The 17,769-nt window shown below is 47.5% G+C and overlaps 1 protein-coding gene across 2 annotated transcripts in view; it reads left to right on the top strand.

Moving 5' to 3' along the window:
• Positions 1–4,809: 4,809 nt before the first annotated feature.
• The window catches only part of slc24a4b (solute carrier family 24 member 4b), a 33,239-nt gene continuing 20,279 nt past the window's right edge, over positions 4,810–17,769 (top strand). The window contains exons 1-2 of one of the 2 annotated variants that reach the window (XM_060041428.1): positions 4,810–6,028; positions 11,023–11,133. In XM_060041428.1, the coding sequence (XP_059897411.1) occupies positions 5,845–6,028; positions 11,023–11,133 (295 nt within the window). In that variant the 5' untranslated portion in view covers positions 4,810–5,844. The remainder of the gene's footprint in view (positions 6,029–11,022; positions 11,134–17,769) is intronic. The other variant, XM_060041427.1, reaches the window with a different exon arrangement.

Here is a 17,769-nt window from a genome sequence, read left to right as displayed (position 1 = left end):
TCTTTGACTTTCAACATTTGAATCCATGCACTTTCTGTATTATGTCGTTTCCGATCAGTTCGGACACAGCAAGCATTAGGCTCCTGCGACAGCCGAGCAGCATGTGACTCAACGCGTCCTAGAGGCCTGTATCAAATCCTTCCTCGTCTGCAACACCTCCCTGTCACTCAACCAGCGTGTTGTCAATCAAACGTAGCTGGAACAGCACAGCGGGAAGGGACGCTTCTCTGTTGTGTTGTTTGTGTAGTGCTGTATGTCTACAGAGGGAGTGTGCAGAGGCAAACCCTAGAATCAAACGTATTCACTGCTTATATTGGTTACATAATGTTACTTGATTTACAGCAAAATCAGACATTTAACTTAACCTGGCATTTATCTTAATGTCATTTATCTTTTCTCAAAACTCACCTGTTCAGAGTTCACCTCGACTCTGCATAGCGACCATGCCCCTTCCGGCCACCATTGTCTGTTCCTACGTCCTGGCACATAATGTACACACTTATTGTACACACTTATTCATAGTACTTAATTGTGTAGCATCTTCAGTAGCTGCTATCACTGCTGTACACGGGGAATGGGTTAGCCTAGCGAGTGTTGGTACTTGCACTAGGTTCTATGAACATCTTTACTGTACTGACAGCGATATATTGTTTCACTTCTTATGACAAATGTACTTATTGTAAGTTACTTTGGATAAAAGCGTCTGCTAAATGCCCTAAATGTAAATGTAATGCGTTGCTATAACCATCAAATTGATTCATGATAGCTTCGCAAATGGCAGTTATGTTGATCAGGATACACCAAAACTAATAATCTCCTACTATACCCTTTCCGTGCCTTTAAGGATGGCACATTCAAAATTGTACACAGTCCTCATTAGTGTTGGGATGCACTCCAGCTTTTACCAACACATTTCATAAAGTTGCAGCAGTCAACATACCGAGCAACAGTAGGGGGCCCGACACTTCGATTGGCAAGTCGCCTTGGGAGAGAACAGCATTTTGGCGGAAAGTTATACGGTTCCCTTTGGACTAAAGTGTTCCCTTTGGACTCACATTATTTAAAATACAGAGAGAGGTTTTGATCTCTTGAAATGGTGGCGACATTTCCATTGTCGTGCCTGAGTTACCACACTTTCACGACAAAGATGAAATCAATAATTCCCTCCACTCTACACTCACGCTCACGCTCACACTCAGACTCAACAGGGAATGAATGCCATGATTCATCAGAATAAATCACTGCCGAAAGCCTGAGTGAGAGCATTGGTTTGTCAAATGCGCCGATTGTTCGAGTGTCCTCCCAGTTCGTTGTTAACCCCCTTGACAACCAGTCATCACGACGTGACGTGACACTAGCTCGGCATTTATGTCAAGCTGAACCGCAGCGCTTTGACTGACTCCTTGGCTGTTGGCATTTGGCCTTTTGAAAAAACCCTTAGGAGAAGGGGGCATCTATCTGTCATCTATGTCATTCTTTATGTTGCCATTTTGTTTTTCCCATCTAAAAGATATTGTAATATATGCTTTTTTCAATCAAAGGTGCTGTACTTAAGATATAAGAGCTATCATTTGAGTGTAGTGTGTTGAATTTGCATCACGATCTCCAATCTGCCATTAGCAGTGAGTGAAATGTGCTGTGAAAAATATCTGTCTCTAGTTCCCTGCCCCTGTCTATAAGAACATTTAGATTTGATACCATTCCTGTCTCATTTCTGACCAATCAGGGCATCGCTTCCCTGATTGATTTGGGCCGGGGAATCCAGCTTTACAACTCTGGAGTCCTTCATAGTATGAATATTATATGTGATCTAAATGTAAAGCATCTGAATGGATTTTTAGTTTGAAAGGCGCTATAGGATTTGGTTAGAGGGGCTAGGAGGCTGTAATCACAGCCTCAAACGTCCTCAACTGTCCACTGTAGCCATTATTGTGCGAGTGCCCTATACCTACTGCTTGACCTGTATCTGTCAGTCTCAACTTGGAAAAAAACGGTCTCAATAACTAAATAGTAAATATAAATTAGCTTTTCTTATTATGATCATGACTATCATTATGATGATGATGATGATGATGATGATGATGATGATGATGATGCTGCTTCTGCTGCTACTGCTGCTGCTGATGATTATTATCATCAATATTATTATTATCTTGGGCTGCAGATCAGACAGAAGGCCAGTGGTCATGCAGTGGCCAGAGAAGGCCATATATGTGTGTGTGTGTGTGTGTGTGTGTGTGTGTGTGTGTGTGTGTGTGTGTGTGTGTGTGTGTGTGTGTGTGTGTGTGTGTGTGTGTGTGTGTGTGTGTGTGTTGGGTGTGTGTTGGGTGTGTGTGTGTGTGTGTGTGTGTGTGTGTGTGTGTGTGTGTGTGTGTGTGTGTGTGTGTGTGTGTTGGGTGTGTGTTGGGTGTGTGTGTGTGTGTGTGTGTGTGTGTGTGTGTGTGTGTGTGTGTGTGTGTGTGTGTGTGTGTGTGTCAGAGCCAGGGGGTGTAAAGCGGTGGATAATTCTCTGTAAGCATCCCCTGGCACCGGCCTCTCTGCGGGACCGGCCCAAACTAATCCCTTTGGCATGGGCACGGGTCACACATGCTGATGTCACCGTATGTGTGTGTGTGTGGGTGTTTGTGTGTGTGTGTGTGTTTGTGTGTGTGTGTGTGTGTGTGTGTGAGGGGCTGAGTGTGTGTGTGAGGGACGCAGTGTGTGTACGTGTGTGCAGGATGTGTGAATAGGTCCTTAACACAGAGACGACGCTTCCAGAACCCAAGCAGAGATGAGATGAAGGTCTGGATTTAGAACCGTCCACCCAACACACACTCACACAGGCACACACACACAGACACATGGACACACACAAATGTAAACTGGCAAACACACACACACACACACACACATACATAGAGGCACACGCAAACACACACACAGAAACACACAGTGTCGCACCTAAACATACACACACACACATAACCGCACCCACAGGCACGCACAGGCGTGCACGCAAACACACACAAACATACACACGCAAACACACACACGCAAACACACACAAACGCACACCGAGACACACACACAGACACCACCCCCCTGACTTATCACACAAGGCCTTTCTGTGACGCTGCGCTGACAGGTCCCCGTCAGGTCAGATGCCTCCGGTGGGTTGATGGAACGCAGCCTCTCTCCGCTCCCACTGAGACTCACAGCCCGTCTCATGGGGCTGTGCGTCGGACTGACGTTCCGACAACCGTGCTGACACGATGACGACCACATCTTGCTGTGCGGTTGTGGTTTTCCGGTGTTTGTGGGGGTTTTGTCTCCTCTCCCCCTGCTTGGTGTAAGCGGTGGAGCCCAGAGTCCTGGTGTTGGGAGAGCTTTCTGTATGCCGGGGTCACCCTGCTGCCTTGCATTGGGGCGTGGCTGCTGTAGATGATGCGGCCCGCCTGCCCTCCCTTATCCTGAAGGTTGAGGTGAGCGTTCTGGTCGGGGGGGGGGGGGGGGGGGGGGGGACCCACGTATCCCCTCAGTATTTAGTGTCCCTGTGCCGCTTTCAGAGCTTATAGCGTATAGGTCAAACACACAGGGCTGTTTGCCACACAGGTCAGCCCTCATTATGTTCCTGCGCCCTTTGTTTTTCATGCCATCAGCACATATCGCTAATGCTCATCCAATGTGTTCTGGCTAAATCGATGAAAATGAGATTTGCTCTTTTCATAGCTAAGCGTGCAGTGTTGAGCATATACCGTCAAAAGGTTATTTTAAATGATATGTGGGCTAGAACACGTACAAAAATAAACAGTGCTAAAAATGTACTGCTTTGTGACATAATATGAAATACAAAGCCATGATACTTGCATTTTCTTCACCTAAATTTACTGTTTTAACATATTAATGACACAGGTAGAAAAGTATGTTTAAGTTATTAGTGTCCAATTATTTGGATTCCTCAGTTGTCATCTTCACACGTCAGTTATTCAGCAAAGTTCCCATCAGTTAGATGAAGAGCGTGGACAATGGGTTAGCATAAGAAAGTGACAAATGATAAATACATAATTTCAATTCACTGTGTCATTTGACCTTTCCCATCACCAAGCAAACAGAAGACTCACACATTTCACCTATAGGAGTTATTGACTTATTTTCATTTTGCCTCACCAGATATCCATGAAGTTTTGTCCACCTTAATTTGAACGCAATGTACAGCTATTTTGTTGGGGATCAAAAGTAATTTTCTCCAAAGGTGTTGGATCAAGGAGCGATGGCCTAGCCAATAATGGCTCAGAGAATTCATGGTCAGAAGATAGTGGTTTTGGTGCCTGAGAGCTGGCAGCTCTCGGCGTTTGACCTAAATTATTCACAGTTATAAAGATTGAGGTTAACAGGTGAATGAAAGATCTGGAGAAATATTGTTATCTGCTTTCTGCTTTTTTTTCATAACATATGAGTGGTAGGCTATTTTGTGTTATTGTTGGTCTGGCTGAAGTGCATATAGGTGCAACACATGGCTTCTGTTCTTCTTTGCACAAACCAAGCCTATCGACTGTCATTTCAAGCCTTCGCAAGTCATGAGAACGATTGATTAAAGACGACAGCTTAGATTTAGATGGCAGCATTCGTTAGGTGTTATTATTAGTATCGCTCTGGCTGTGCCTGCTTACTTAAAAAAAAAAAAAGGAATCATCCAGCGCGAAAATGCGACAATCTGGATTGACAAAAGGAAAAGTTGTAGCAGAGGGTAGTAGGTATGCCTACCCAGCGATGCGTTTAATCGTATGAAGTGCACGCTGCAGGACAGCAGCTGGACCGAGCGAGCGAGAGAGAAAGAGAGCAAGAGAGAGAGTGTGTGTGTGTGTGTGTGTGTGTGTGTGTGTGTGTGTGTGTGTGTGTGTGTGTGTGTGTGTGTGTGTGTGTGTGTGTGTGTGTGTGTGTGTGTGTGTGTGTGTGTGTGTGTGTGTGTGTGCGCGCGCGCGTGTGTGTGTGTGTGTGTGTGTGTGTGTGTGTGTGTGTGTGTGTGTGTGTGTGTGTGTGTGTGTGTGTGTGTGTTGAGGGTCCTCTCGTGAGCACGCAGCATCTCCGCGAGGAATTCGGTTCAGGGGGGGAGGCGCCAACCACGGCGCGTGGCATGACTTTGTCTGAATTGAACAATTAACCTTGATGAGCAGCGAGCGTTCCGGCCCTAATAGGCTCCTGAGTGGTGGCGCAGGTGCTTGGCATGTGTGGCGACCGTGTCCCAATCCAACCCATTAGTGTTCAGTACTGAAGTCAACGCGTCGTAAGCCGTATCGAATCCAAGTCAAACCTAGTCAAACCTAGGATAGGAGAAGTCGCATTTTTTTTTCCCTCGCTTCATGCGTTTGGAGCATTTATTTTATATTTCGTCCCCGCATAACGACACGAGTAGGCTACAGCAGTCCGTTCATGGGTAACGGACATATCGTGGGAATCAGAGCAAAGCTGCATTGATTGGAGACCATTTTTTTGCCCGCCCTGTGAATTGCCAGTGGTGGCACGGAGTCGTCCACGCGCTCTGCTCCTCTGTCGGACCAGCAGCAGCTGAAGCAGCGGTGTAGTCAATCTGGGCGCCCGGCGAAGACCCTGCCGTCCGCTCCACGCCTCACCTCCTCCGGCAGCACCAACGATACCACCACCACAACACCACCAGCCAGCCCGGACACTTGAGATGAGGACCGCGTCCCGAGCCTGTTCCGCGTGAAGAGGCTGAACAAGGAGGAGGAGGGGGGTGGGGGCAGTTTTCTTCGGCGTCTTGCGGTCCCGCATTGAGGAGGCTAAGGACGAGGAGGGGTGGGGGGGACGGAGACGGAAAGTAGCCGCTGGTGCCGAGGAGCTGCGATCATGGAGCAGGAGCAGGACCAGGACCCGGGAGAGCGGGAGAACATGAACGCCTCGAAGAAGAAGACGGTGTTTGCCAAGATGTTCAAAGTTCGCAAGAGGAGGGAGATGCTTTTTGTGCAAGTGTCGTTCGTGTGCAGCATCCTGTTCGTGGCGTGGAGCATGTCCACTCTGCTGACAAAGACAGGTGAGTGGGCTGGCAGAGGAGGGAGAGACGCTGAGGTGCGCGGGGCATGAAGGACGGCAGAAGATTCTGCAGTGTAATAATCCTTCGGCCTCGCAATGAGGATGACAACTGTTCATTCAAATGTCGGACACAAAGTAGGCTCTCACCCACCGCTGTTGGGCATTATTATGGGGGGTGGGGAGGAGGATGTTCAGCAATGTCGTTTGCAGTGTGCAGACCATGTGTATTGGGCATTGGATGTGGGCCCGTTTGGACAGTGCGGGTCTGTTACTATCCAACATGCGTATGCCAGGTGTCTTCAGGGTGCGAAGGGTCTGCAAGTGCATGGGTGTTGTATACTGATCTCATGCAGGCATGCGTCCATCCCACTTTGACTTTCAAAAGTGAGATGTAGCGGTGATATTGCATTCCTGTATCGGCGATATAGGTCACAGGATGGTTTCTCTGTTTCCCCGCATGTCGGGGTCTGCGCCTGTTGGTCCGTCTGCCGCAGTGTGCGCGCTGCTGTCTGACGGCACGTTTTTAAACTGCAAAGCGAGACCGCGGTTTCCCGTTATCGCGGCTGTTATGCACCCCATCAGACCGCACAAACCGAACCGATGTCGGGATTTATTAAATGTTTTTACGGCGTGTCATTCTGTCAAACCTTCTTGTTCGTGCCAGACGCGGCAGAACGGGCAGGCGCGCGGCGCATAGTGCTCGTCGCTGACGTTGGCGTCGCCGCGTTTCGACCGCGGCGCCGCGTTACACACATAGCCTACATACACATAGACATACACACACACACACACACATACACACACACACGCTCCGGCATCACATGCTCCGGCATCACACGCGTTAAGGCGCCACATGCGGCTCGGGAGGGATGCGATTACGCAGAGGCCATGCATAAACATTTGAGGGGAAATAAGCATGGGGTGGGGGGCTCCAGCTGAACGTTGGCCCAATGCGTTATTCACCGAACCGAGCGATACACCGTGTAACAACCTTCCGCGGTTCAGATGGCTGATAATCACGCATGATTGTGTGCAGCGTTTTGTGCATTGAGCGTTTCCCGCTATAAGCGCACCGCGATCGCGTTGGCAAGCGCGCGCACAACACTCGCCATCCGTGGCGGTGGTGGTGGAGGTGCGGTTGGATCCACTCGAACCGCATGCACGTGCTAAACGCTCTCTCGCCGTGGGGGGACGGCGTCCCGCGCATGTTGTTATGTAATCAACGGAGGCAATTAACCTTGACGTGTCGCCGCCTTGGGGAGAGCGATCTGACCGCTCATCGAGAGCCGACACCTCTCTCCAGCCTCGTCTCCCCGCCGAATAGTGTGGTGGTCCGGAACTTAAACATGTATGCGATATTACAGATGTTATCGCTTTAGTTTCAGTTCATTTGGCCAGGGGAGATGTTTAACCACCGCGTGACAAGTGCGTTGGTCGTGCAGGGATGCACGAGTGCTCCCTCACTCTATCCATTCCGTCCTAAAAGTGCTTTTTAACCCCTGACCCCACAACTCCCGGAACCCGATGGATAGACAGCCCGGTCCATCTGCGACCGCTGCTGCTGCTGCTCAGTCGAGGCTCGGACGCACGCGAAAACGATACGAAGCCCACAATGGCGGATTTGTATAGACCTGTATCAGACTTGGTTGTAACCGAGATGTTTCTATTAATTACATTAAGTCCAACAAGAGGCTTAACAGATTATTCCGTGATGATATCCTGAATAACAGGCCACACACTAACAAATCTCTCATCTCCTAACTGCTCACTATGGGAGCCAAAAAAAGCCAACACCCCCCCCCCACACACACACACACACACACACACACACACACACACACACACACCACTACCCTGGGACAGCCAATGGGGTGGAAACATGCCTCTTCTGGACCCACACATGTCTGTGCCCTTCTACACAGTGACGGCACTCCCTTTGCGCTCTGAAATTATTTTTTTTACCTTGACACTTAACATAAATGTTAGTGACATCTGAACTCATTGTATGTCCTGTCCTAACCCCCACCCCCAAGCCCCCCTTCCCCCAGCCTCCTCCTGATTGAGTGCTGTCATGGTCTGAGACATTAGAGCAGGACATCCAGCGTGTCTGTCGAGAGGCCGGCGTCCTGTCTGACACCTATCTGATGGTGGTGTGCGTGTGCGCAGCCAGCAGACTGGCCAGATGGATGGACTCTGACGCGTGGCTCTCGCCCGACCACGGCCGTCGAAAAGGGGGCCGGGCTGGGACACTTTGTGTCACACTGACTTCAGGGTGGTTAGCGATGTCTGCGCAACGGCCGGCCGGAAACGGTGGTAGGCCTACTTGGAGCAGGCAAGGGCAATATATATCGTTCGTATGGCTCTCTGCAGTGGCATGCACTGCACTTGGAAGTGACAGGAAGTGATTGTCGCCCTTGCTTCCTTCGCCGCCTGACCCGGTCGGAGGATGACATTACCGAAGCCTTCTTCCTGTCTCCCGCCGTAGATCCCGCTCCAATCTCTCACCTCCATGCGGTTGATTTGTTTTCCCATTTTTTTTTTTTTTTTTTTTCAGTCTTCTTCCGTCTCCGAAGCGGTCAAATCGCTTTATAGTCTTCCTCTGGTCGATGCTCAGTCACCCGCCGAAGCATTGTGGTTGTAATGAGTCCCCCCCCCCCCCCCCCCCCTGCAGATCTCTTCTGCTCCCAACCGCATCTGTATGCAGCCGCAGAGCGGTCTGACTCAAATGTGTTGACCATGAACACTCCGTCACTATGGCCGCGCTGTGGACAACAGTTCAAACTTACTTCTCAATTGCAACATTTATTCTCTGATTAATGTTGATGTTTCTTGAGAAGGGTTGATTTGCTTTACACTAATTAACCGTGGAGATGTATAGCATATTTTCTTTGTTTTAGTTGGATCATTGGTTTCTTTATAACGGCCTCCATGCCACTTCACTCTCAGATTGTATCTCGTTTCTGATGGGCTGCTGAGATCTGCCCATTACTGCAGCCCTGAAGAGGGCAAACGCATTCAAAATAAAAAGTGAGATGGACCAAGTGTTACTTCAGTGCTGGGACATTAATGGCCAGTTTGAACTGCTTTTTATTTGGGCGATCATTTCCCCAACACTAAACATGATGGGAATACCCAAAACTTGGGCCCCAACACCCGCGTTTAGAATGCTGGCCAACACCGATTCAGCATGTTGGCCAAAAAGAAACCTGATCCCACAACAGCCAACAACCACCACTGGGTATGGGTCACTGGCCCCATGTTGGGGTTTTGTTGTAACCTTATTTTGATCCGCATTTTGTATTACTAAGCTATCAAAATTTAGATTATTTTTTTGGTAGACACGTATTTATTTGGTGTGCGCTATATTGGACAGTGCATGGCTGCATTGAGGTCAATTTTAAACTGTGTTGGTTGAAATGAAAACGACAACTTTTAACACTACTATGAACTTAAACGGCAACATTAAAGACTACTGTTGCAGTGCAGGCCAGCTGATTACTAGCAGAGGGGCAGAGGAACTACAAATGGTAGTGGATCCCCAGAGGGAGTCCTTCTCTGAATCATTGCGTCTTGAAGTAGGCCAAAGTCCAAATGGTAATGCTGGCCCCATGGACGTTGTTCTAGGAGAATAGAAGCTCCCCTTGGAGTCATGATTGGAAGTGTGAGTGAGGGCCACATACAGTATATATCAACATGATTGGGCTTTAGAAGTTGTAGTCTTGCTATTCCAAAGCCTAGAATGGTCAAGTTGCACGGTGTAACATGTACACATGATTTCATTCATGCGCCATCATGCAGAGGAAAACTCATTGACATTGTGGATGTTCTTTGGACACAAGTGGATGAAACTTTACCTAACTTTACAGAAACCACAAGAACCAACTTGATCATTAATACCACTGGATTCACACAAGCTTTTCTCTTTTCCATTATTTTTCTCAAAAGGGATGAACAATGATGGGTTGGTCGGTGCGACCGCTGGCAGATATGAGTGATGGTGCATTTCTGTAAGGTTTGTGTGAGGTGAACTCCTCTGTGTAGTGTAACGTGACTCTCGTAGGCCTGCTTCTGGTTTTTAACTGAATTTGGCAGTTGGAGCGGTTTGTTTGAGGGCAGTAGTGAGTGAGTGAGTGAATGAAGCAAGCGCCGTGTTCTCAAAATCAGTCATCAGAGAATGGATCGTTCACGTTTGGACAGTGCTTGAATATGGGGGAACGGTGTCTTTTTATTTTACTTTTTTAGTTTTAAGTTTCAGTGTTGAAGGTGCCGTGCGCAGAATTAAGCAGTGGAACGGACTTGGCAGAATTGGAATGTAATATTCATGAATTTTTTAATTGGCGTATAATCCCATGAAGTATGAATCATTGTTTTCTTTGTTACCTTTTTGAATAAGCCTTTTATATCTACATAGCGAGCTGTTCCTCTACCCCGGAGCCCGCCATGTTTCAGCGTAGCACAGTCTCCCAGAACGGAGAGAGGCCGCGCTTTTAATTAACAGACGTCGCTACCTTACTTCTAGTTTTACAGACTAAATAACGAGCATACAATTTACATGCATGCATACATATCCATCAAGGATGCGGTCGTAGACGAGTCATTTTGGAAGTGCCTACTGGGAGCTTACAGGACGGTAGAGCCCGCCGCATGTTCTCCTACATTGTGAGCAAGGGAGGGCTCCACATTTGGTTAAAATCTGCAACCTCGCCACTAGAGGCCGCTAAATCCTACACGATTCACCTTTAACTTTTGCCACATATCCCCAAAAAGGCAACATTATAAAGAAGCAATATAAGTTTATCTTTCAATCTAACATTCTGTTCTAGATGTAGTTGAAAAATCATGTATCTTTTATTTTTTGGGATGGGATGGAAACACTCGCTCACACATGACAAAACAACTTGTATACATTCATGATGAAGGCTTGCAGATGTTGACTCATGGACTCTCTCTCTCTCTTTCTCTCTCTCTCTCTCACACCCCCTCCTTCCCCTACAGGTCATGGCATGCAGGTGCATGGCCACGCGGACCACGAGCACTGGGGCCGGCGCCTCATGTCCTCGCCTACCGACGGCAACCAGACTGAGTCCAAGAACTGCACGGAACCCTGTAAGCATATCGCCAGAGACCACTCCCCCCTCTTCCTCCTCCTCTTGCACGCCTTCTCAGGCATCTGAGCCAACCAAGGAAACATTGTTTCATCAAAGTGTGATCCCGACGGTAACCAGGAGCGTTTCCATGATTGCACACTACAACTTCAGATCTGTACGTAGTAACGAGGTACTTCAAGGGGAAAACGCAGCCCGCGCGCCATGTCGAGACACGACAACAAAGGGAATTAAACATTCCTTAAAATGAGCTGAGGAGGAGTGGGAAGCGGCGTGTTGCAGAGCTACGTTTAGTGTGGGAGAGCTAATGTAGACCTGGAGCGAGGCTGTTAAAGTTTAGAGTAGTTTTTATTTATATGTATTTATATATTTTTACTTTTTGTTTGCAATATCGGATTAGTTTTTTCTTGTTTTGAAAAGGAGATTGCTATTTTCGTTAATGTAGTATTTTCTGAAAAAGCTTCGGTTTAGTTTCAATGTAGTTTTGATCCTTGGTGCTTACATGGGAAATTTCACAGGGCGCGATTCAAAAATGCATTTATTATGCTTGGATCAAACCTGCCACAGCTAAAAAAATGCAAGATGGATGGGGAAAACGTGATAGATTTTCTTTGATTTAAGAGAAAATGGAGCGAATTAGTATTTACAAATTATTCTCCACACCCAGTTTTCGTTCACGATTTTAACCGTGACCTTTTAAATTATGGCCAAGTCTTTAAATCATGTGAATGATAATAAGCACTGGCAGGTCATACAATGGCATTGATTATTTCACTGCATTCTGGCTGCACTTAAAGGAGGCTAAGAGGCAAAATCAAGGATGTTGTCTCTGTCCCTGGCTACAATAATGAGTATTAGTTTGTCGCCTTTTTACTTACAGGCATGTGATTTAATTTGTTAGTGTGGACTCTGTTGGTCATCGTCTTGTTCTCTCCAGTCTTGTCCTTCGTGTCATGCTAACAGCAGTCGGCACCGTGCACATAGACGCCACCTGCAGTTCTAAGATCGTTACGGAGAAAGCCTCCATCCCCTATGTTATTCTTGCACCGATTATAATTATCCAATGTTTGTATCCCCTAATGGGATCTTCTCCCTCTGTGCTTGCAGAAGTGAAGATGGCGAGACTGCTGGAGCTGCACAGATTGATAATTTGTGTCCTGTATTTATTCAAATATTTCTCACTTATTTTATTCATTCATTTCCTCAGTAGTCTTGTTGCAAATGTTCCTCCCAATACAAGAGGCATCAATCAGCACACACAGCAGCCGTATCTGGCAGTGATCTGATTTGAATACGCACACTGCGTGAGCCCGACTCAAAGGAACGCTGCTCAGCCACCCACTGGCCTCTGTAGTGGAGATAAGCCCCGCTGTAGGCTTTCTAAGAATTGATTGTGCTTATTTCTATGGCATTGTGGGGTTTGCATGTGGTTGGAGAGCATCGTATGATGCAAATCCCCTTCAATGAGGCTAGAATGCACTTCATGCGATGGAAATACATGAGACGGCAAGATGCCATGCAGGCCCTAGCCCTGTGCTCTTAGTACACATACAAACACGCAAATTCAGTCTGCACACACACACACAAACACGCACAACTGAAGTCTGCACTTCGACTTATAAATGCTGGTCAAGATGTTTGGGCTATATCACTATAGTGCACGCTCGGAGATGGTTTCGTCTTGGAGTGCTGGCGGTGTGTTCAGCACTCATCCAAAGGTTTCGATTAAGGCCAACGTGCTGATCGATCAGCCCCCCTGCCGGCACTGTCATTAGTCAGTTTCTAATGGATGGAAACGTGCAAATGAATGGTTTCACCAAGCAATCCCTTCAACACGCATGGTTTTGCGTTTTAACATTGAAGTTCAGCGTGAAGGAGCAAATGGGTCGTCTTTTTTAAAACGAGATGAGTTTGCTGCATCAAGATGCGATGTTCCGTTTTATTTTCCTTTTCAGCGTCGGCGGGGCTTTCCGTAGATTTCACTTTTAGCTCCGGAAGGAGCCTGGAAAATAACAACCCTGCATAATAACAAATCTTTTGATCACATGAAAGTCCTCCGGCCCAGCCGCGGCTATGACAAATGACGACGCATTTAGATTTCTGCCTTCGTGACGCTAGCGGTCACCCTGTGAACTATGGCTCTGAAATTCCTTAATCGTGCGAGAAAGGGATTAGGGCCTATTGCCCTTTTTTTTTTTTTTTTTTTCAATTTTAATGGGTCGGCCAGATTATGTTGTTGCAAAAACCGCAAGTGCTTGTAATTTATTTTGCCTTTAATCTACATTAAAGTCATACAGACTGAGAAAGTGCACAGAGTGAGCCGGACCGAACATGCACTCTGACTCTACCACGTAACAGGGGGGGATGCAAGGTGTTGTTGCTCTGCATTAGGAAAGTTGCACTGAAATACAACATAGTCAGCGCATTCGCGCTCGCCGGGGAACCCACTGGGTGACGACGAGGGGAACAAATTGTTTGGAAGGCAATCTCATGTGCTATATTTAGGTGTTTTTTTGTGGCCAAGCGGCGGAGAGCTAGCCTTCTTTCATTACTGCTCACAGCAGGGCGAGATCCCCTCGTGTTAATATATATTTTTCTTTTATACGCCCAGTTGAAAGAGATGCCATGGTCTGAACAATCAAACGCAGATGGACTATTATTATTATTTTCCGTGTTAACTTAATGAGCAGGATTCCAGTTTATTTCTGCCCCCCCCCCCCCCCCTTTGCCAGCACCATCATTAGTTTAATGTCTTGCTGTGATCCGGTCATGTGATCGCCCCGCTATTGGACTGTTCTTCTGAACGTCTTGCAAAGTACGGACATGCATGTGCTTCCTCCACCTCCCCAGTGTTTTGCTTGCTGGAGACGGTGATTTATGTGATCTACTACTGTCATCTAAAAAGTGTAGATGAGTCGTAGGAATGTATAAATCGGCAAAAATGTTGACTGCTAATCCCCACCGAGTTTTACTTGGGTAAAAAATGTATTTTAGATGGCTTCTCCCTCCGCGGTGCAGCATCACCTTCTTTAACCTCTATCCAGTTCCCAGCCACATTAGTTTTCCCATTCAGTTTTATAGTCTGCTTCTTCCCTAGCTTTGGCACTGGGGACATGTTTGACTGGAGGTCTATGTATATTTGGACTGCAGTGGTTTCTTTGAACTGTGGCGAAGCCCAAAGAACATCAAAAAGGTTTTAAAATATACAGAAAATGGGTCATGTGTAGGTGGTGCACGTGCATGTATTTGCATTTGCCTGGAATTGTAAAAGGTAGACCAAACGTGACGACGGATGACGAGAACCATGTAACGACTCTCGCTTTCAACACAGACGCCCTCAATCATGTCATAATAGTGCGAGTATATCGCATGTGTGCAACCCCATTGTTGCATCGGTGAGTTGCCCATGCAAGGTTTCAAAACAACCTGCAGTGGAGTTCACCACTCTCCCCGTAAATGAACTGCAGTGCTCAGACATCTGGAGCTGCAGGGACCCTGAAGAGCGTCGAGGACTTGTGTTTATTGCGTATTTGGTCATTCTGACATTTTGTTTCTTAAAAAGGGGACAAGAAGAAACATGAGCGAGGACTCGGCCGTGGCGTCCTTATTAGTATTTTCAAAGCTATGATTCACACTTTCCGTGCCTTCAGGTGCCAGCCCCCCCCCCCCCTATAGAAAACTATTTCCTTAACTACTAAATCACTCCCTAAAGATTGAGGAAGCGAGGGCCGAGCGGAACTGCTGTAGTACCACTAATGGAATGCCGCCTCTTGCCTTCTGTGCGGTCAAAGCATGGACTTGTGAGGCTTCTGGAGGTGGCAACTGGGAGTGGAGCTGCAGAAATGAACTCTTTCTGACCCTGCACTTTTCTTCCTTCTGAGGAATTGAGTTGGGAGTGCAGCTTTCCCTCTTCATCTCCCCCTCAGCACTGCCTCTACCTAGGGACATCTTGTAATTTGTGGTAATTGGCCATTTGTGAGTGATTTTTAGTCCTATGCAAATCTGCCCCGTCTGTAATTTGTAAAGTGAGTATTCCCTCACACAGGGGTGCTGTGCTAAATCTCGGGTAATTCCGAGCTGTCATTTAATCCCCCCCCCCCCCCCCACCCTCACGCAAGGCCTTCATTTATAACTGCATTATTTATCAACCGTAGAGTCCTAGGTCGTCGTACAGACGTGATCATTAATCACAGAAAAGCATACACATTCATTATTTGCGGTCACATTAACAACCTTACGCATACATCATGTAAAAGCTTTCATCGGGGTTCTTCTCCGTGGCTCTGAGGAGGCAGATTGCGTCCTCCCTCGCGTGCCCGCACCGCCGCGCCCACGGCCGTGTTCCAACATGACCGCAGGACCATACGGCGGAGGTGCCCCCACGGGAGGAGGGGCTCGGCTATTAATAGGAAACGACGTGGAGCATCAGCCTCACGCCGCGACGGATGTGTTCCTGTTCCTGCCCGCGCCCTCTGGAGTTCCCCCCCCGCTGATTGTGTAACGTTTCTTCCTCGTCGTCGTTGTCGTCGGTCGGGTCCCCCCCACTCTGGCATTGGCGTTGGGCCCGCATGTTGGGGGCGAAGCCGTAGCTCGCCGTCACAAGCTGGTGTTATAAGTGTTTTCTTTTTACATTTTTGGTTTGTGCTGAGTACTGCATCTAAGGCGGTGCTTAATCAGGCCGCAGTCCTGTGGGATGCATAGATTAATCTGAGCTCACTCCCTTTTTAAAAATCATAGTCGTTTTTTTAATTTTTTATTCCCTCCTTATCCTCGTCTCATTTGCTTGATCCCAGCGAGGGAGTGTTCTGTTTTATCTCTGGTGGTGCCACGGCTAATGTTGTTTGTGCCCGCCTTGAGATTCACTAGAGAGCGATTAGGCTTTTTTTTTGCTTTATATTATATTAGTCTTCTTTCGGGCTCTTTGTCAAAAGAGATGTGGCGCAGTGTCCAGGAAGGCCGTATGCGCACTGCTGCTTCATTACCGGGACTTGTTCAGTAAATGTGTGGAGATCATGTTGTGTGGTTCTACAGTAAGCTAATGCTGGTGCTGCATGGCTGTTAAAAGAGAAAAGCCTGCCGCCAACCCCCTGTGACTTTAAACGTCATTGATAGAATGCACATGGGACTGGTGTATCACTTTAGATGTCAGATTATTTCCCCACCTCCCCACATTAGCGGATGCCACTTCCTTCTTCAGTGAACCACATTAAGCCAATTGCCCCTTTTTTTTCTTTTCTTTTTTTTTGTAGCGACAAGCTTTTGAGTCATCAAGGAGGCTCAGAAGCGACGGTTCCCCGCTGCGTCGTGCCAGCGTCTTTAACAGTTTCCGGCACCGCTCGGAGGAGGAGCAGTCCCGACTTGGAGCCAAAAACTGAGTTTACAGGGGGACACAGAATATTAAACGATGCACACTTCAGTGTTATTCCGGCGCCACAAAGGCACAATTGTTCTCCTGCTCTTGGGTTGGTGTGACGAAGTCAACCGTGTGTGTGCATGTGTGTGTGTTTGTTTGTGTCCCCCGCCTAAACCCCAGGCAAGCGAGCTAATATGGCGTGGGGCAGTGGGGGCTGGCTTCCTGGCGGGCAATCTGAGAAGAACAGGACAGTGGAACTGAACAACAAGGCAAAGGGGGGGTTATAGTGTGGCTGGGTTTGTACTATGGTATAATCCGTTTGGATTTGATTATCGTGGTTTCAGATACGCTATCAAACTAATCTGCTCATGGGGCAGAGGGGCATGCAGGTTTAAAAAAGAAAAGAAAAAAAAGAGCAATGATATATTTGTTTTAGCATTGTAAGCACAAATGGTGTGTGTGTGTGTGTGTGTGTGTGTGTGTGTGTGTGTGTGTGTGTGTGTGTGTGTGTGTGTGTGTGTGTGTGTGTGTGTGTGTGTGTGTGTGTGTGTGTGTGTGTGTGTGTGTGTGTGTGTGTGTGTGTGTGTGTGTGTGTGTGTGTGTGTGTGTGTGTGTGTGTGTGTGTGTGTGTGTGTGTGTGTGTGGATCCGTGGCCAGAAGCTGCTGTTACCGCTGTGCCAGGTATGACCGGTATGATCTTGGAAGTTTGTTTACGATGTTCTTTCCAACGGCAGTGCCAAAATATGTTATCTTTAGTCCCTTCATCGCCGGTGGTTTCATAGTTTCAGAATGGACATATCCGTGTTCTGGTCACGTTCGAGGAAATTGCTGCATCTGCAGCACCATCCGATTCATGAGATGAATTTCTTACCCCCCAACCCCCATATCACAGACTTGATGACTTGCGTATTATTAATGCCCAGTGTAAACTCTCCCCGGGGCCACGGTATGGTGACCTTGCTGTCACTACATGTCACTTTTGATGGCACAGGGTGATGGTGGTCCAGCAAGGACTGCTGTGCGTTCTGGAAGTGGACGTTATATTTTATCTTATTTTTCTACTTGATATGTGAATCGATTTGTCCCCAGCCTGGCTTGAACCTTCAATCTTGGTGATGCACCCCCACTACATCAAAATATATATTGGGGGGGGGGGGGGGGGCTTCCGTAAAGTCTGTCGGCTGTTCTACACCGTACTGCTGTGGACTGATTTTTGGGAGCATACTTTTCTCTTTGAATATGGTCTGTTGACCCAAGTGATCTGCAAGACCGCTCAACTAGAAA

Source organism: Gadus macrocephalus, chromosome 21 (assembly GCF_031168955.1).
Source record: "Gadus macrocephalus chromosome 21, ASM3116895v1".
Taxonomy (NCBI): domain Eukaryota; kingdom Metazoa; phylum Chordata; class Actinopteri; order Gadiformes; family Gadidae; genus Gadus; species Gadus macrocephalus.
Note: the sequence above shows the minus strand (reverse complement) of the source record. Positions and strands in the feature narration are given on the sequence as shown.